General features: G+C 41.7%; 1 protein-coding gene and 1 non-coding gene across 6 annotated transcripts in view; one reads left to right on the top strand and one right to left on the bottom strand.

Moving 5' to 3' along the window:
* ABTB2 (ankyrin repeat and BTB domain containing 2) overlaps positions 1 to 20,630 on the bottom strand; it is a 254,828-nt gene that overhangs the window by 26,278 nt on the left and 207,920 nt on the right. For 3 of the 5 annotated variants that reach the window (XM_053255235.1, XM_053255226.1, XM_053255265.1), the window contains one exon: positions 4,766 to 4,918. In XM_053255235.1, coding sequence (XP_053111210.1) covers positions 4,766 to 4,918 — 153 coding nt within the window. Of the gene's footprint in view, positions 1 to 4,765; positions 4,919 to 7,566; positions 7,782 to 20,208; positions 20,233 to 20,630 lie in introns of those variants that run through there. The other 2 variants (XM_053255254.1, XM_053255244.1) reach the window with 2 other exon arrangements.
* Positions 17,762 to 17,924, top strand: LOC128341417 (U1 spliceosomal RNA). Its single transcript, XR_008314416.1, has one exon. It is a non-coding gene; the product is annotated as a U1 spliceosomal RNA (small nuclear RNA).

The raw sequence follows: 20,630 nt of genomic DNA, 5'->3' as shown, positions 1-20,630 counted from the left end.
GCTGCCTGATATAGGTGTTTCCCATAGTCTGGGAAATATTCCAGCGGGGATTCAAACCGGCAACCTCTGGCCTGCTAGTCAAGTCATTTCCCCACTGCATCATTAGGTGGCAATTTTAAGAGGGTTATTATATTTGATGCCATCCTGCATTTCAACATATTTTACTTTTGCCTTTAATCATGCTTTACTAAGGGATAAACTAGATGTTACAAAAGGCATGGAGCTGCTAACATTCTTGTTTCACCTTTTCCTCCTCTTCTCTGGAATTATTTTTTCTGATCTATACATGTAGCAGAATGGCATGGGTATTCTGACCTGAAGTGGTAGAATGGACTATACCATTTCAAATTGCAGGTGGGGAGATAATATTTTTGTATGATCTCCTATGTAAAAGAAAACAACAATTGATGAAATAACAGGCTATAATTTAATGAATGATCCAAAGGTAATTTTTTTTCTGTATAAGAACAGAAGTATTGCAAACAGATGTAGAAATGATCACATATCTATTAACAGCAGCAAGAATCTGTATTGAAAAAGCATGGAAAAGAGCAACACCTCCAACAAGACTAGACTAGTTAAAATAACTTTGGAACATGATATTTTTGCTAAAACTATAGCGATGAGGATACAATAGATAAATTTGTGCCTAGATGAATATTGTTTGTCCAGTAAAGTACTGGAATGAGAAAATGCAAGACTCTGTATACCCATATGGATTGTTCTCAAAGCTAGGATTTGTGAACTGGGGGTTTCTGATAGTTCAGATTAAAGAAAGAAGGGGAAAACAACAACACTTTCTGTAAGTAGAAAATAACACATAAGGGAGAAAGGTGAGATAGAGCTTTCCTTTCTCAAGTGTTAGTTTTGTATTTCCACTGAGTTTGAACATGGCACAGCATTCAAAGTGTGAGCACTGAAAGATATTCCACTCAGGGGTGGAGCCACTCTGGGAAGAGCAGAAGGTTTCAAGTTCTCTCCCTGGCTTCTCCAAGATAGGATAAGATTTTTTTTTTTTAATAGGACAAGATTTTTTATTGAGCCAACGAACTACCAAGGCATACAGTACGTTACCAAAGCACAATTATATACAAAGTGGTTGTTTGTACATCGTATATCTACAAAGATTTACACACAAAGATTTGGTAACCCACAGGGTTATAAAGTATATGCAGGCAGGGGGTGGGGGATTGCAAGGCACATCAGGTAATCGGGGGGGGGGGTGTTACGTCCAACGTCCATTTCCATAATTTGTCTCATGTACTGTGAAGTGCGGTGTTTGTAGCGTTTACGTTCTAAATCAGGTTTTAAAAAACCCACTTCTAGAATCTTTTCCTTAGCTGCTTAACTGAGGAGGATTCTTTAAATAGATCCGGTTCAGTCTTTCATTTTTAAAGTGTGAATAAGAAATCTCTCAAGTAGTCCGGGTGTTCTCTTTTCAATCCTTGTGTGATATTACCGTTGAAAGATCCTTTCCCCCACCATGCTATGCTGCATGCTGACTTTCGCCAATGCAGAGAGAAAAGCGAAACCCAGGTTTTTTGCAGGAGGTTGGACATGTTATGGACATTCATGAAAATCCAGTTTCCAAAATTGTAGGACATGAATTCAGTTACAAAATAGGGTTGCAGGGCAGGTAGGGCTAGGCCTCCCCGCTCAAACTCCTTAAATGCTACCACATGGGCCAAAGGGAAGGACACCGTGTGCCATACTAGACGGAAGACCTGGCTTTCAACTCTCCGAAGGAGATCGAGCGGAGAAGCGTAGACTACTGCCAGGTTGTGCACCGGGAGTATCAGGTAAGTTCAGATGTAAACCGCTTTCTGGTACATGGCAAGGCTCCATTTTTTCCACATGGTGATTTTAAGCATTACTTTTTCTTCCCAATCTGTCCAATTCCCACCCCCCCAGATTTTTTCCTTAATCCCGTATTCAATCCCCAAAAGATTTACTCTATCTACCCACTTCAGTTTGGACTCTGGGGCCCCTTTGCTTTTACATTCAGAGATGGGTAGGCACGAGAGTTGCTGGCGTTTGGGAGATTCCTGCTTGCAACCTTGGATAAGCCGCTGCCAGTCTGTGAAGACAATACTGAGCTAGATAGACCAATGGTCTGACTCGGTATGTGGCAGCTTCCTATGTTCCCATGTAGTCCAAAGTGGTACACTCTAGTTTACCATTCTAGTGCCTCATTTTGACACAGGTGTAGACTATGCATAACATAATATGTGTGCTGAGATGTTCTACTGCACATATGGGCCACATTTTCTTTGACTCATTGTTTTGTGTGTGCAAATTGGTCTTTTAACATAAATTAATGAGTTGGGCTTTACAGGTGGGCATCTTCATGAAGTCATCTGAGCTTCCACAGCCTTAAGCAGATTGGTATGTTGTTGTTTTTAAACGTTGCATCTTCTTTCACTTCTCATTTTTTGTTCTTGATTGTATCAGAGGATGTTTGTAGAGCTGCCTGGGGTTTTAAGGAAGCAGAATGGAGGGGATTTGGAAACCCCGCTGTGTGGGCACGTCTTTAAAACAAAAAACTGAACTTCCTAAAGAAATTGTTTCATAAAAATATAACACACTGTTAAATTCAATTTTTGGAGATTAATATTAGTCAGTGTTAATTAGACCTTTTATGCTGGTCAAAGACCCAAATAAATTGATTGATTGATTGATAATTAGACAGATATGGGGTGATTCAGAATAAAAAAACCTTGTAGTGACTCAGAACAATTTGTTTAACTGAATAAAAGCATGCAGAAGAGGGAAATGCTAATATTTCTACTTTAGTGTATTTTATGCAGCAATCTTAAAGTTCAATAAAAAGCATGACTAATCCTTATAAAACCTTTCCATTTCTTCTTCTTTTATTTAAATACTAGAGTTTTAAATAGATTTACAAATTGACCCACTACAGGATGTTTAATCACTTGTCCAAAGCCATGCAGCTACTCAGCAGTAGTTTCTGATTGGAAGTTATTAAATAAATTCCTTCCATTGTGCATAAAATACAATTAGTAACATTGTGGAGTGAGCAGTAATAAATGGTGAAAACTAATCTTATAATGAAAACAATTGTCTACCAATATTGAGATTTGAACAGGTATTTAAAGACAACTATATGATACCAGGAGTGCTGCCCTCTGGAAAACCACCGCAACAGGAATAGTGAGTGAAATACAGATGAGAGCTATTAATTAATTATTAATAGTCTCATATTAATGCCTTATTAATATGGCTGACATCCCAATTAAACATGTGCCAGGAAGAAGCGTTCCCGCTGCAAGCTCCACAGTGCCTATAACACAAGCTGAATGCATGCATGTGATTTTTGCTGATCTCTCTTTCACCCAGAAGTGCCCTGCACCACCCAAAAATATGTCTTGGATGGCTGTGTGACTCTCAGGGACATATTTTCAGGTGGTGCAGGACACTTTAGGGGAAAGTGAGATTGGCAAATATTGTCCCCCACCAGCATGTAACAGGAAGCATTCTCTAGTGAGGATGCTTCAGGATGTCAACCTAAGAGTCTATATGCAGGTAGTATGGAAAGGAACATCCTCAGACATATTTAGTAAGACTTTTATCTTCATGGAATCCCAGGGCTTTTTCTAATACAATAAAATTCCAGTACAAGAAACAATTCTGTATAGGAAACCGTGCAATCGCCATATATATTACCTTGTGTGACAATTGCACATATATTTTATGTATGTATGGTGTATATGCAGAGGCACATTTAGGCACGTACCACGGGGCAGGGGTCCGTGGTCTCATGCCTCCTGGGGGGCCTCCAAATGCTCAGGGGGGCCTCCCAAAATGCCCTGTCACCACTGCACGGCCTTCGCCACTGCTGCCCAGCCCCTGCCACTATTTCCCCTTTGCCACTACTCACCACTCACCCCCCGGCAGCAGTGGCAGCTGCAGCGGGCACACACAGGCCTCCCTGGCCTACAGACTGGCCTCCTCTGTCTGCACGTGTGCGCAGTAGGAGTTATGGATGGTCACATCCCATGACCGGCCTCCTCAGGCCTGCAGATTGGCATCCTCTGTCTGATGCGGGTGCAGTAGGAGTTATGGACTGTCGCATCCCGTGACAATCCATAACTCCTACTGCGCACGTGTGCAGACAGAGGAAGCCGGTCTGCAGGTTGGGGAGGCCTGCCTGCGCCCGCTGCAGCTGCCACTGCTGGGTGAGTGGTGAGCGGCAGCGAAGGTAAAATAGTGGCAAGGGCTGGGCAGCAGCATGTTTAAAAAATAAATAAAGGAGGGGGGCTCACAGTGGGGTTGGGGGCCTCCAAAGCCTCAGGTCCGGGTGCCAAAAATATCTAGGTGCGCCTCTGTGTATATGCTCTGGGATGCCATGGCCCACTATGGCTTCTCTGTGTGTATTCACACCACAAAGGTTGTGCATGTGCAATTACCACATGCATTGGGTTAAATCTACATATACGTATTTCCTTGTAGAGGTTTTGCCATCTTTGAAGTTGCCCTTAGTGACAAAGGTTGATCTTGAATTTAGGCATTAGTGTGTACACATGTGTGTGCATGCGTGCATGCGCACGCGCACACACACACACGTCCAATGATGCTTCTGACACAGACAGCCTTTGCAGCCCTGAGCAAATCACAATCTTCCTGCGCATGTATAAACTGAATCTGAAGCCTACAGACCACATAGGAGTGTCTTGTGAATAAATTAAGTACTGTTTTGAAATTGTGTTGGACTGAAAACAAATGATGCTAAAAGAACACCACATACTTTAGCTGCCGGGGTTCACAATCCAGTCCAGGTAAGAGCAGCCTGGCTGTCTGCCTGATGTCATCGCTGTCCACTGTTAAGCTTCGCCGGTGCTCAGCATAGGTGATAGCTACTCGCATCCATTCCATCAGTGGTGGCAGAAGCATGAAGGGCCTGTGGAGAGAAGACAGAGACTCAGAATGCCTTAGAATTGTAGCAATATATGGGAATATATTTCAATGTTTCCTTAGCAGGAATATTAGGAATCTTATTCCATTTAGAAATTTCGCATGGAAAAACCAACAAACTTGGCTTCAAACTTGAAAGCTAATTTCATTGATATTACTGGGTCCTGCTCCTAGACTAAATGGACTTAGCACTAGAGTGTCTGCCTTTGAATACAGAGCACAGGAGCTTGGATATTGTGCGGATAGGAGACACACATATGAAACAGAAGACTTCACTATTCCTACAGACACACCAGTTCACTAAAATATTGTAAAATTTCTTAGCAGTATATACGAGACACCAGACTATACATAGTCTGGAGCATAACTTATGGAGAACTAGTGTCGTATAAAAGCTAATAATTTGTTCTACAAGCCAAGCTAATAGGGATATGCTCTGTCAGGTGTCAAACTCAGTGCATAGCACACGATTTGCATGCAGAAGGTCCCAGGTTCAATCTCTGGCATTTCTAGGTAGAGTTGCCCATATCAGAATTGCTGCCAGTCAGGGTAGACAATACTGATCTAGGTGGACCAATAATCTGACTCAGCATAAGGCAGCTTCATACTTCTCCAACTACACATATTTACATACCACTATGTAAACAAATGTTTACATGTAAACAAAAGTTCTCAAAATGGTTCACATAGAAAAATAAATCATAAATAAACAAGATGGTTCCCTGTACCAAAAGGGCTCACAGTCTAAAAAGAAACATAAGGTAGACACTAGCAACAACCACTGAGGCTGTGCTGGGGTTGGATAGGGACAGCTGCTCTCCCCTTGCTACATACAGGAGAATTGCCACTGTAAAAAGGCGTCTCTTAGTAGGTGGCCTTAGGCAAGCTGCTGTTCTCTTAGTCTCAGCAACTTGTACTCCATGATCCCTTAAAAGCCTGCAAGAGTAAGATACAACGCCTCCGGTTCAGTTCGGTCCGGGGGGTGTTCGTGAGTTTAAAAGTCACTTAACCCCTTCGGGGGAGTTCCTTGAGGTGGTGGTGGGGGGCCCGCGGAGGTACCCCCTCCCCCCACCGGGCTTCCTTATTGCTGCCATCGGCCCTTTTGGCTGCCTTTCCAGCCCATTTGGGCCTTCGGACTGAGGCGCGGTCGCCATTTTGGACGCTGCCGCATCTGCGCAATTGGTCTCTGTGAGGCCTGGGTCATGCCAGGCCTCGCAGAGGCCAATTGCGCAGGTGTGGTGCTGTCCAAAATGGCTGCCGTGCCTCAGTTCAAAGGCCTGAAAGGGATGAAAAAGTGGCCAAATGGGTTGATGGCACCAATAAGGGAGGCTAGTGCGGGAAGGGGGAACCTCCACAGACCCCCCGCTGCCTCAAGGAACTCCCCTAAAGGGGGTAAGTGACTAAATTTTTTTTTTTAAAAACCCCTCACAAACCCCCGACCAGTCAGGGGATGTTTGGTCCGGGGTCAGACCGAACAGGGGGTGGTTCAGTTCGACCCTGGACCATCGAACTGAACCAGCTCGACTTCGAACTCCCCAACATCAAGCTGGTTTACACACCCCTAATAACAACTACATAGTACTGACTTAGTAAACACTGGCTGACATCCTGACTAAACTGACTCAAGGAAGTCTCATTGAAAGTAAAATGACATGTTAAGCACATCTAACTTGTCCTTTTAATTTCAATCAGACTTCTTTGAGCAAATTTAGACAGCATCTCAGCCGTTAACAGTGTCTGGTTTCAATGCAAGAATGGCAGCTGCCCCTACTGATAGCTTGCAAATGCCAAGTATAATACATAATAATAATTAATAACAATAAACCCCATCCAAATTCCATTCCGTTTGCTTTATGCTAGAAAAATGTGCTTCTGTTTTGAACAATTGAGCTGAGGGACTAAGATGATAGAATTTTTTCTTCCCTTTAAAGTTCAAATCACATACACACGCACAAACCCCACTGATAGCAAGATAAAGGGATATAAAGGCAAGATAAAGGGATATAAAATGACTTTGGTATTAAGAAAAGCTGCTGAGATCATGAAAGGCATTTTCAGAGTGATGTATTGGAAGGGTGAGGAAGAGTTGAAAAGACAAATCCTGTTAGAAATCATTACAAATAATAGGATTTGTGAGTGGGACTCCCTTCACCAGGCTTTTCGTGTGTACACATTCAATTCTGCTCATCAAAAGTGTAACATTTGTTTTCATTTTGCCACTAGCAAGGTGTGTATGCGTTTTTCTCTTGCATTCAGTGATCCAGTTAACCTTTCTAATCTACAAAGGAATGTTTCTCACAGAAGATTCCCAACCACTTTGTCCAATTTACTGTCACTGCATTAAAAAAAACCACACATATGTATTTATATATCCACAAGGAGATGGGGTGCAATGTGGAAGAGCAACGGCTAAGACACACTTCTTGCAAAGTAGTGCTCAGTACGATTATTTCAACAGCCTCATATATGATTGGTTGGTTGGTTGGCTGGTTGACTGAAAACTTGAATCCCTCTTTAGAGTTCAACCAAGTTCTCTGAAGATGGTTCACACACACACACAAAACACCAACATACAGACACTTCAGCTGAGCAGTCAGCCCACTAAGAAAGCACACTAATTGCTATGTGTAGTACCTATGCTCAGGCTTCCCTTCTGAATCCATCTCAGGAAAACTAGTTTTTCCTGTTTCTGTAGAATTCAGTCATGAAGAATGCTGATTGGCTGATCTATTTGATATCATAAGGTTACTTCTTCTGCCACTTCACAGAGCTTTGTTTTACTTTTTAAAAGTTTGTTTCTTTCACAGTACAAAGAAACAAAGACAAAGCTGTCCCTGCTGGATAGAATTGTGTTGCATTGGTGTTTCCTCCTGCAGATGTTTAAGAAAAAATGCAATGAGTTCAGAATAACATAAGAGAAGCTAAAACTCTCGTAAATGCTTGTCAAGGCAATAGAAAGACTGCGCAAGAAACTCTGATTTTTGCCATCCGAGACATAGAGGTGGTTTCTTAAAGGGAAGAAAATGAAGACTATGCAGCTATGCTGAACGTGGGTATTCTCCCACACACATTCATCAGTACTGCTCTTAAGCATCTCTTTCTGCTCCTAAACAGATCAGAGACAAGGGGCTGTTTTAAAATAAATAAATAAAATTTGGTAATCCACTATGCAGGCACAGAAACACACATGCCATCCAAAGAAGCCATTTGATATTGGTAGCCACTTTGACAGATAAAAATAGTGGAGTAATTTTTTTAAAATAACCAAGAGACGCAATTACCAGAGACGCCAGTTTTGGGCGGTATAAATTTGTTTTTTTAAAAAAGGCTATATACATCTGTAATGTTTATTCAGTCATTCCAGCCGCGCCTATTTAAAGTGATAGTGCTGAACGGGTCTTGGTATAAGCCAGAATGGAACAGGCCAGAATTACCCCCTGAAAATCAACCCGGATCCCAAAACCAGTGTTATGTTTTGGAGACCCTGGAGAACAATATTTTAGTGCTGAAATGTTTCCAGTATTACACTTTTATTAACCCTTTCACAACCAGAACTGCCCCCTAACTGTCAAACTGGATCCCCAAAACAGTAGGGATATTCTGTAGACATTGAAGAACAATATTTGGCACTGACATATTTCCAATAATGCACTTTTATTAGCCACCTAATGGCATGGCATGGAAATGACTTGATTAGCAAGCCAGAGGTTGCTGGTTCGAATCCCCACTGGTACCTATATCGGGCAGCAGTGATATAGGAAGATGCTGAAAGGCATCATTTCATACTGTGTGGGAGATGGCAATGGTAAACCCCTCCTGTATTCTACCAAAGACAACCACAGGGCTCTGTGGTTTCCAGGAGTTGACACCGACTCAATGGCACACGTTACCTTTTCACAGCAAAAAAGGAAACAGAAAGATGGAATGGCCTGCAACAGCCTGGAACATCCCCCTAACAGTCAAAGTGGATCTCCAAAACACTGCCGCAGACACTGGAGAACAATATTGTAGCACTTGTTAATTGCTCATTCACAAAACTGTTTGCCCGGGGGAGGGGGGAAAGGCAGGTAACTATATTGCACTTGTCTTTCCCCCCCAGCAAGGCTTCTGACAGCAGCGTGTGAGGGGGATATTTCTTTTGGGAAAACAGCTTGAAGAGAAAAGGTGAAGGGCTCTGAGCCAATTCACCCTCCTCCAGGCTGCTTTTAAGCTTAAAAGAAAGGAAGGAAAGAAGATTGGTTTCAGGAGCTCAACCCCATATCACCAGTGGAGGCCAAAGTATTCTGGTACCTGAAGAGAGGTCCCAAATGCCACCCTCCCAATCTCCCATCCCTCATCTCCTACACCTTTACCTAGCAGTAATACCTGGCAGTGCAGCAGTGGCAGCTGCCACAGCTAAGAGCTGCACCCAGGCAGCAGGTGAGCAAATATCCCTGCTCTTCTTTTTGTGCTGAGTTTCAAAAAGAGGAAGCAGAAAAGGTGGAGGAGAGAGGAATGCTGGGCTAGAGCATCTCAAGCAACAGCAACAACTCAAGCGGGGGGGGGGGGGAGGAAGGATACCCCAAAATCTGCACGCACACAACTAAATTTGTCACCGTATACAGCTCGCAGCACAATGGACCAGGCTTATATATCTCTTATAGCTTGGCCTTCAGTTGCATATGACGTGGCTATGTCTGTACCCAAGTCAAGCAAGGCAGTTAGAAGCAGAAGTTCAGATTGGGAGCTGCTGAACTAGCTAAGGATTGGTATCCAAAGCTTATATATAGCCAACAAGAGCTCTGGTCCTTCCTGAATATTCAAGGCCAGCCCTGCTCTGGACGGGGCATCTGGGATGGCCTCCTGCTCCTGATTAGGCTCATCAAGAGAGAAGCTCAGAGCCATCAGGCAAGCATTTCACTTTGAGAGCTGGAGCTCAGTTGTGGTGCAGGATCACCTCTGCTCCTGGGGACCAGGGTGGCCAGAACCTAAGGGGTATACTCATGGGTCAAATGGGCCATAAGCCAGAATTTGGCTTTAAAAAAGCCAAATCTGGCCACCTAGCTGGGACTCTCTGATAAAGTTCTTTCTAGGTTGGAGTCTGGGTGAACCCTGGCAATGACTGAAACACAGCCTGTTCTGATTATATGAAAATTCTCAAGGTAAAATGTATTGTGTTCAAGGGTCACCAAGCCTTAATATCTGGTAATGACCGCAAATCACTTCACTTACAATGAAGAAAAAAAATCAAAACAAAAATAACCCTCACACATTCAGAAGATAGGGGGAAGCAGGGACTTTGCTGCTTGGAGGCCTCTGCTAGTGACTGTTGAGTATGCTAAAGGACAACGCCTTTGTCACGGTCCTGAAGATGGAGGTTAGGACTACAATCCTGCACATTTTACCAAGGAATACACTCACACAGTGGGTCATAATTCTTGAGTAAACAGACATGGGACTGTTGTTTTATAGCTGCTTCCCTCATAAACTCAAAGCAATCTTATGTTTGTTTTAAACTTTATTCAGAAACAACTCCATTTTTCTCCCTCTCCCTTTCCCCTCCCTTTTCCTTCTGACTCTTCCCACACACCCTCTACAGGATCCCCACTAAGACAAACATACAAACAACAAAATACAAAAGATTACTGGATAGAATACAACACATTCCCCCTCTATAACAACCAAAATTGAATTAATTTAAAATTTAATGACAAAGTCTTGGTCTTTTAGGTGGTCTCCTGTCATGCACACTGCTCCTAGGTTCTCTGGCACAGGAGCTCTTTGTTCTTCTGGTACCAAGGACTGTACATCACTTTCATCAGCCTCCTCGGTGAGGTAAAAACTGCAGGCAAGGTCAAATTGCCTCCTCTCTGGAGATCAGACTCCCTTCCATCTTGTCTCATAGTATGCATGCTGGAAAGTCTCAAACTGCTCCATTTCTTTCCATTATCCAATAGGACAGAATCTCCTTGGATTTTGATTATTTGTTTTGGTACAGAATATCAAGAGCATTCTTTTTTCACTTTATAAACACTCGAACAAAGTCCCCCACCTGAAATGTTAGCTGTTTCACACCCCGTTTCTGATCTAAACAAAATTTATATTTTTGTTGCACCTCCTTTACCCAATTACAAATCCCTGCATCATTAGGATGAGATAGAACAGAAAGCCCTATCAGTTGTTGCCATTGGGTAAATTTGGTGGTAGCTTTGTGTCCTCTCAGTAGTTCAAAAGGTGATTTTCCTGTAGTTGGAATGAGGAGTAGTTTGACAAGCAAACAGATTTTCACAGATTGCTTCCTTTCAGGGTTGTTGTTGCGTATTAGTCAGTTGTAAACTTTCTTTTACTAATCTGTTCATTCTTCCAACTAAGGCATTCTCTCAAGAATGGATCAATGAAAGAGTCTTGTATTTTATCCCATGGTTATGCAAATATTGCTCCATTTCAAATAGGTAAGCAGTGTCCCATTGTCAGTCACCAGTTCTTTCGGAAGACCTTCTCTCGCAAAAACTACTGCCATGAATTAGATCACCTTATTTGTAGTAACGTTGTCAGCAAATGAAACTTCTGGCCACTTGGAATAGTAATCTTCCATCACTATAACAAATTTTGTATTGTTGTACAATACTGGTACAACAATACCTGTGTTGTACAGGTATTGCATTTGCCTCCATCTGAATTTTATGTTTGAAATATATGACAGTGCCAGGAGTGTCAGCAAAAACATCAGAGAAATCAGCAATCCTATCATCACATGGATGCTCCATCATAGGAACATAGGAAGCTGCCATATACTATCTAGCTCAGTATTGTCTTCACAGACTGGCAGCAGCTTCTCCAAGTTTGCAGGCAGGAATCTCTCTCAGCCCTATCTTGGAGAAGCCAGGGAGAGAACTTGGAACCTTCTGCTCTTCCCAGAGGGGCTCCATCCCCTGAGGGGAATATCTTACAGTGCTCATACTTCTAGTCTCCCATTCATATGCAACCAGGGTGGACCCTGCTTAGCTAAGAGGACAAGTCATGTTTACTACCACTAGACCAGCTCTCCTCTGTAATACGGGTTCTGTGCTATTTGGGTCTAGCACTATCTGTAGATCTTTTGGATGTTTCCAGCCCAATAATGAGACTCCTTTTTGTGACACATACACTTTCCCTTCTGCAGTACATCCAGTATTCCAGGACAGCAGTGAAGTATCCATTTATGGCAATAGAGGAACCTCCATATCCCCATGGGTGGATGTCTGAAGGTTGCAGGTGCAGATCCGATGTTGTAAGGTGATTCTTGTAAAGTAGATGGGAAACAATAGTGTACAGAGAACCAGAATCAGCCATCATCCATGGCCATTAAGTTTTACTTGACAATGTGGAGAAGCAGGCTCTGAGTCTGTCTCACAACACTGTCAGAAAGTGGTTCATCTGCCTCATCCTTATCATATAGGGAAGCGGTAATGAAATGAACAGCAGACTTGCAAGCCTTAGCAAAGTGTCTCCTTTTCTTGCACCTGTTGCAAGTGACCTTCCCTGCAGGACAGTGAGCAAAATCGGATTTGTGGGCAGAATCTCCACATTGGTAGCAGTAGCTCTTCCTTCCTTGTGCTGCCACTTTCTGGGACAGTGTCATATAAGAAGATTGGTTTTGGAAGGATTTAGACTGAACAGTCTGGATTTCTGGAAGTTAGTTTTGGGGCACCAAAAAGAGTGATTTGGTACAGTGAAGAGCATTTTCCACCCTCCTAGCCATCTCTATAACTTCATCCAAGGTAAGTTTCCACTCCAATAGCAGTTTTTCAGGCAGAATGGAGTAGTTGGTTTTCATGGCAATCTGATTCCTGATCATTTCATCATTAAAGTTGGCAAACTCACAGGTTCATCATTTAAGGTACGCCATGCTGTGACATACTGATTGATAGATTCACCAGGACGCTGGGATCTAGAATAGAACATGTAAAGAACGTGCAGTCACATTCAAAGAAGGGTTGAAATGATCATCTAAGGCTTGAAGAACAGCTTCATAAGGATAGACATCAATTTCCAAGTTGGCAGGAAAGGGCAAATGTATATATATTTTGGCCTTCAAGGCCCTGGCGGTGAAGTAATGTAGCCTTCTGCTTTGCTGGAGGAAAATCAGAGGTCTGTATAGTGAGGAGGTAATTACAGAATAGGAACTCCACTGTTTCCAGGGAAGAGCAGGTTCTCCTGGGGTGGACAGGAAAAAACGGTGGTGGTGGGATCTGAGCCATGCTGCAATGGCCATCCAGTGAACAACAGAGTCCAGGATTGAGAAAGAAAAAGTACCTTCAGGGGTTTTGCAGGTCAGGAAGCTGGAGAAACAATCTGGAGTAGCAATAGTAGAATGCAGCAGTCCAGTCCAGTAATGCAATGAAATGAAGATGGACGAAACTTCCATCTTCATTTCATCTTCAGTGCACACCAGAAATGTGCATTGCTGGTTCAAAATATCGTCGGCAAATGTTTTATACTTGCTTCCCTCATAAAGCAATCTTATGCTTGTTTAACTAAGCTTTATTCATTTTCTAACAACTTCATTTTTCTCCTCTCACACTCTCTACAGGATCCCCACTGGGACAAATGTCCAAACAACGAAATACAAAAGATTACTGGACAGAATAAAACAGCTGGACTGTAAGTGAGGTTATTACTGGTCATTAACCAACTATGAAAAACTGGTGAACCCTGCCAGTTGATTTGCTTGGCAATGCTGCTCTGTCTACTGTGGGGCGGGGGATGGGGAGGGCGTATTGAATTGACACCAGAAATAACACTTACTGAGTGGAAATTACAATACTATGAAAAGTCATCAGATGCCAGAATAGCAAACAGCAGCCTGGCAGCAGAATAGGAAGCTTTTGAGGGGTGGGAGGTACTGACAACTGACTGGGGTGGAATCAATCTCTGTTCTGAGGAGAGCTTGCTCACACCCAAGAGAATAAACAGAGAATGTGCAGTAAAAGTGTATCTTGCTTTCAGACTGTGTACAGACTATACTTTCTGTAGAAAAGCAACAGGAGCAGCTTTACCTTTGCCACTACTGGGGCATTAGCCTTGAATCAACAATAGCTTGATAACCTTACATCTCCAAAAAAAATCAAAGCAGCTGAAAATGGACAACACAGACTGATACAACAAAGTGGATGCAAAAATAAGAAGCTGTTCCTGAAATGATGGGATATTGCTTTATGTGACAAATAGTTGCTGTGCACACATCTAGATGAATGGATATGCAGATGTCCCTTCTTAAAAAAAAAAAAGTGAATGAGATTTTTAAACACAGGCCTGGGCATGAATTGCTGTTTGAAGTCCTACAGAAACCTGCAAACCCAGTTAACCAGAGACTGAGACACATTACTGGCGAGAGAGAGTAAAGTGAGTATTTTTACCACAGGCAATGACAGCTCTGCAGTATCTCTTCCAAGTCTCAAAAGTTATAATCCACACATAGCCTTCTTTGTAATTCTGTCACTCTCTGTTCAACTTAAAAGGATTATCCTGTGTTACCTAAGGTCAAGGCAAGTGAGAAAGCTGATGTGAAGGGGGCCCATTCAGTTTCCATTTGACCTCTCTTACTATTTAGTACTCAAGAAATACACATTTACATTCTATTACTATATAATATACAGTATACTGGGCTTAATTCAGAGAGAGTTAGTTCAGGCACACTGGGAAGTATAGGATGTGGCTTTCGTATGTTGTGGTATCAATAGATGTGCATACTTGTGGCAGCATGAACCCTGAGGTCTAAAGCTGCCATAAACTCTCTCTGCTCTTTTTATCAGTATGTTTGGGAAAGGGGGCAGTGGGGTGGGCATGCTATGGATGCCATAACCACCATAAATATGGAGGGGCATATCCACTATAAATGGCAATATATACCAGCGTATTTCCAAGATTTCCAACAAATAGGATTATTACCATCAATTATTTTCCAAAGCTTAGTTGACATAACATATTTATCTAGTTTTTACTTTCAGACAATTCTTCCATGGAGTTGAGGATAAAGAAAATATGTTGCCATTGTTTACAGGTATATTCCTTCATCTTAAAATATAGTTTGTTTGCCAATAATCCTGTGCATACATAGCCATATGAGTTTTACTTATACCATCTTGTATTCACATATTAATAGCACATACGTTTCTACAAATATATGGCTTGCATCTTTAGATTAAAAACACACTTTTCAAACCCTATCAGTTCCCTTAATTGAAGTTCTAACTTTTCAGCTTCTAAAAATTAATTAATTAATTAATTAATTAATTAATTAAAAGATTTAATATACCACCCAATCCACAGACACAGACACAGGCAGTGTACAAACAAGAACAGCATCCGAGATTTAGGGAAGGGAAAAAAAATTAAAGTGCAAATGCCTGGCAGAAAAGAAATGTTTTGAATCAGGTTTTAAAGGCTGAAAGGGAGGAGAAAGGCAGACCAAATGAGAACATCAGCATATATTCAAACAACTTAAAAATATTTTACAGGGTTTTTTCCCCCTTTTTCTTTTTTTCAAGAGTGTAATTTGTCAATAAGCACTTTATCTTGGTAATAGATTTTCATTCTCTTCCCACCTCGTGTCTTTTGTAAATGATCTTTCACAGCTCAGTAGCATTCTCATCAGACCAGTTTGATATTAGTCTGCTCATTACGAAAAATATTTTGAAAATTTCGGTGAATTCCCCCAACCCCTATTAACACTTCACACATTTGTTTATGTATATCCCACTTTATCTCTAGGGTTGGCACACATAGGATTGTCACTCAACTATGTGTTCAGCATGTGCCCTTGTGCTGAATATCATCAGCACATAGCATTTCCTAAGGTAACATTTGCATGGCTAGAATTTTTAAATTGCAGAAGTGTTCTTTAGAATGAATGGCACACTTTTTTAAATTTTCCCCTTTTTCTTTTGGAACTGCACATTTTGTGTCCAGTTGTACATTCAAAAAAACCTTGTAGTAAAGGATAGGACACGTGCCTTGTTTATTATAGGCACCATAAAAATGAATAATGATGGCAAAGGATGAAGAAGCTGAAAAAAGCTGGAAAATCCCAATGGTTCTAAATTGCTTAATTAAATGATGCCACAGCATAGACTCAATAAACACATGATGACAAAACACAATCTCCATCAGTAACACAAACCAATAAGCCTCTTATCATGGAGATCTCAGTTTCATAGCACAGCATTTCTGTTCAGCCACAGAACTCGATGCAACCTGCAAATCATATTAGGAAAGATGTTTCCTGTATATAGCTGGAAATTTCGTACATACTTTGCAATAGCAGCCCAATCGGCTTTTAACCAAATCATCTATTGTAACATTTATAAGACTAACTTGTTTGAAATTGTTCCTAATCAGAAACTAAGACCATGGTCTGGGGTCAGGAATGGTTGTGTTCTTGGTATTTCCATAGCCAACCCCTCCTCCTTGATCATACCTCCTCACCCACCATTCTCCTTGGTTCATAAAAATGTGAAATTGGTGTTGGGATTCTTTTAAAAAATTAAACTTTGCACAATTGTACATATTCATTAAATAATCCCCTCTCCCATATGAGACTGTACATTTACTAAAGCTATTGTCTAGGGCCCTGTTTCAGGTGCCCTTGACTTTGGAGGTCAGGCAGGTCAGGTCAGGTCAGTCTGATTCTGGAGGTCAGACAAGGGACAATGCTTTTTCAGTGGTGGCATCTAGGTTAAGGAACAGCATCTCTAGAAGTATCCACCCTCTAAAAAATTTTTTTTGTCATCAAGTTCAAACAAAACAACTTTGAAAGAGCTTTTAATCACAGGTAGGTTAAAGGTCCTGCTAATGATATTCATTAGCCGTATACTGCTGGGTTTAAAAAATTTCTTTATTTTAGGGTGCAATTCTATGCCCACCTTAGGAGTAAGCCCCATTCAACAAAGTGGGAATTATTTCAGAGTAAATGTGCAATCTGCTGTTATGAAATGGAATTCCATGCACGTTTAATCAGAAGTAAGTCCCTCTATTTCCAATTGGACTTACCCCCAGGAATGTGGGGATAGAATACAGCCTCAGTGTATTTTTAAATTTGAATTGTATTTCATACAATTATGTTTGTCATCTTGTAGACCAGGGATTCTCAACGTTGGGTCCCCAGAGGTTCTTGGACCAACTCCCATAATCCCCAGCCCCAGTGGATTTTGGTTGGGGATTATGGGAGTTGAAGTCCAAGAACATCTGGTGACCCAATGTTGAGAATCCCTGTTGTAGACTGTTCCTTGTAAGGCACTGTCCCACAGAATGTACTGTGGAAAAAACATTTCTTTATTGGTCTTTTTTCCAACCACCTAGACTAGCTAGACTCCATGTTGCCTTTTCCTATCAGGCAAAGAAGAGCTGATAACAGGTCCAGGTTAGGAGTGGGCAGGAGAAGCTGCCTTCTCCAGCTGGGTGGGTGCCTGGGAGGAGGCAAGGGGGAGGGACCAGAGTTCCAAGGACACTTGTCGCACACACACGCACACACACACACACCCTGCTCCATGGTGGCTACATCACTGCCACCACCACAGGATACATAAAATAAAGCTTCTCACAGAAACATTCTCAATGGCTGACATACTACTACTACTACTACTATTACTACTACTACTACAGATATTTATATACCGCTCTTCAACCAAAGTTCTCAAAGTGGTTTACATAGAAAAAAACAAATGATACATAAATAAGATGGTCCCCTGTCCCCTAAGGGCTCACAATCTAAAAAGAGACATAATGCAAATACCAGCAACAACCACTGGAGGGATGCTGTGCTGGGGTGGGATAGGGCCAGTTGCTCTCCACCACTTTAAAAGGTGTCTCTTAGCTCAGTTAGCAGGGGTCAGCACCTTGATCATGATGGAGGTTATCCCAGGGTGAGGCTCGTCCATTGCACTGTGGTGGTGCTGGCCCCTGAGATTTCCCCAAATGTGGGAAACTCAACTGCATAATTACGCATGTAGTGGAATGAAATGTTTGTGCTGTTGCACAAGCACAAAAGTTACACAAATGGAGTTGTGACAATGCGGACATTATTTGTCATGGCTGCACTCTCATGTAATTCTGCATAATGTCTGCACTTGTGCAACTGTTACATTTCACCATGTAACATTGCATAGTATGTTAGCAGATACAATTATGCTGCTGGTTTCTAGGAAGACGCAACCATGGGCTGTGTCCTGGAGCCTGCATGCAATTTTCAGTATTTTGCATCAAAACCTTCCTACCCGCTATTTCACCACTATACCAGTCCCTGTTTTGTTTTTAATTTCTTTACCAGTTAACTAGGAAGAGGAAAAGGTAAGAGGAAGAAAAGAAGACAAGTGTGGGCAAGGTAGAATGTTCTAAATATCAACTCCAAATATTCATCTTTGGCTTCAGCCCTATAAATCATGAGATTAAAAATTAATGCTCCCTTGCCCCTGTGTGCATATGTTGTTTAAATACAGCTAAGCCTTTGCAATGCGGAGTACCGTATACATAAATAATAGGATGCATAGCATAGCTTTCTAAGCCACAGTAACTCCTTGAATGATTTATTGAATACTGCATCCATACTGTATCTTTAGAGGTTTTGTTTTGTTTTGTATTACAAGGTATGGTATACCTTTTAAACTGACAGTAGAGATGTAAAGCAGACAAAACTCCCGCCGGGCAAACATCCACACAACCAACCACCTCAAAATTAAACACCTGTATATATATAAAATCTGCCATGCAAATACAAATAGTATTGCAAAAGGCTAGAACATTGCTTCAGTTTCAATTTCAGAGTTAGATGTGCCCATGAAGCTCCCATTTTCTCAAAGGATGCCTTATTCATTTCAACAGAAGCTTTATATGAGTGAAACTGCTGACTGCATTGAAATTAACCTCCATAAGAGTTCCAAGTGTGTACTGGAGCTTTGGATCAAGACATGTATTGACAATTCAGGGTACTATACTAATTGGTGGGTGTGTTTGTGTGTGTTTGCACACGCGGGTGCACACGTTTCCCATAGCTTGGTCCTGTTTGATATGGCTGCATGCACATTTATAGCTACTCATCCTTACTTTTCAGTGTGAACTATTTTCCATTTCCATGCACAATCTATTCAAGGCCAGCATCTTAGATTAGAATTACTGGGGAACTGCTCAGGGACCTCAGAAGAGCCCACTACAATCCACAAGACCACCTCTGTGCTCATGGTACTAGTGGAGTGACTCTTGTCTTGGTTGAGAGGCATACTCCATGGTCATCTCCTCTCTCCCATCTGCCAAAGTAAGCTCCACCATGAAGGGAGGCTACTGAGGTAGAAAGGGACCCATGGAAGGCAGTTTGCCAAGGGTCCTATCAAACTTGGAGCCCATCCGGAGTCTAGTTATTCTGCAGCCACAGTTCCATTTATTTTTAAACTCAAAATCTTAGTAGTTGCATTTTTTTAAATATACTGATTCCATTCCCAAGAGTTCATCTGTAAAATTGAACTCAATACATCATTTTAACAACAACATTAGAGAACCCTCAGTCCCTAGCAAACTGAGCAAAGAGGTGCCTTTTAAAAATGGTGATTCTCTTTACTGAGCAGGAGGAGAGCAACCAGCCATATTCATCCCCAGAACAGCATCTCTCCTGTCCCTGCTTGCTGCAAGCTTCTGTGGCTACAGAGGCTGCAGGTCTTGAAGCCACTCCAAAATTTGATTAATTTTAGTACTAGAAGTTTCCAGGGAGGCATACTTAATTCAGATCTAGGCTAATCATTTCAAGTGAGCAAGACCATAATTTTTCCAAGAATAATCTTCAAAACCCAAAGAAAAATTTAATAAGTACCAGACAGAGACTAAGTAAAAGGAGCATTTAGGGGGAAATGGCTGATCAGCACTACCACCAAAGAAATTAAATTATTGCTGAAGAGTTTGATTGATGTTGCATTTGCACACAATCTGTTGTTGCTGTGTGTGCAGTCTTTGTGTAACTCAATTCCCATTTGAAGTTGATGCCAGTCTTTTCTTACTGGAATGTTAAATTAATTTAACATTAGGGTTCCCCCCCTTTCTTTTCTGCAGTGGATAATTAACTGGAGTCTGTGAAAAGCTTCAGAAAATTGTTCTTCCTTCTGGTTGAAAGCTAAAAACTAATATTTGCAACACATGGGGAATGCACTGTTGCAAGACACCTACAGAGTGGTATACATATGATTAAATGAAGCCTGATTTATTTATTTTTTTAAAAAGGCTGTATATATTTCTATTTCATTTTTTGTGTGTTATTAATTCCAGCAGAATACTCACATTTATGACAACCAATTTCTCCAAGTCATTGTCACTCTCTGTATTTTAGTCCTTATTATCCCTATGTGTACCTTTCATGTCCTTTTGCCTGGAGAATGTTCTTCCAGAGAGTTTTCCTGGAACAATCTTGTGGGGCTTCAGACCTATAGCTGGGGCAGGGTGGGGGGGCACAAGGGTAGGCCTGCCACCCTAAATTTTTCTCTACATCTCCAATTTTTTTTAAACTAACTATTTTAAAGTAATTAAATATTGCTTGCACTTGGGACTGATGGGGGCCAGATAAGCTGCCACCCCATACCTTTTTTGGTGGCTCCTTAAATTTTTCAGCTAGCTATGGACATGTGGGACTTTGTCAGCCAAAGTTGGGCATGGCTGGGACCCTTCAGCTTGTTCAAAACCCCCATACACTAACCTATACTGTC

Source organism: Hemicordylus capensis, chromosome 1, assembly GCF_027244095.1.
Source record: "Hemicordylus capensis ecotype Gifberg chromosome 1, rHemCap1.1.pri, whole genome shotgun sequence".
Taxonomy (NCBI): domain Eukaryota; kingdom Metazoa; phylum Chordata; class Lepidosauria; order Squamata; family Cordylidae; genus Hemicordylus; species Hemicordylus capensis.
Note: the sequence above shows the minus strand (reverse complement) of the source record. Positions and strands in the feature narration are given on the sequence as shown.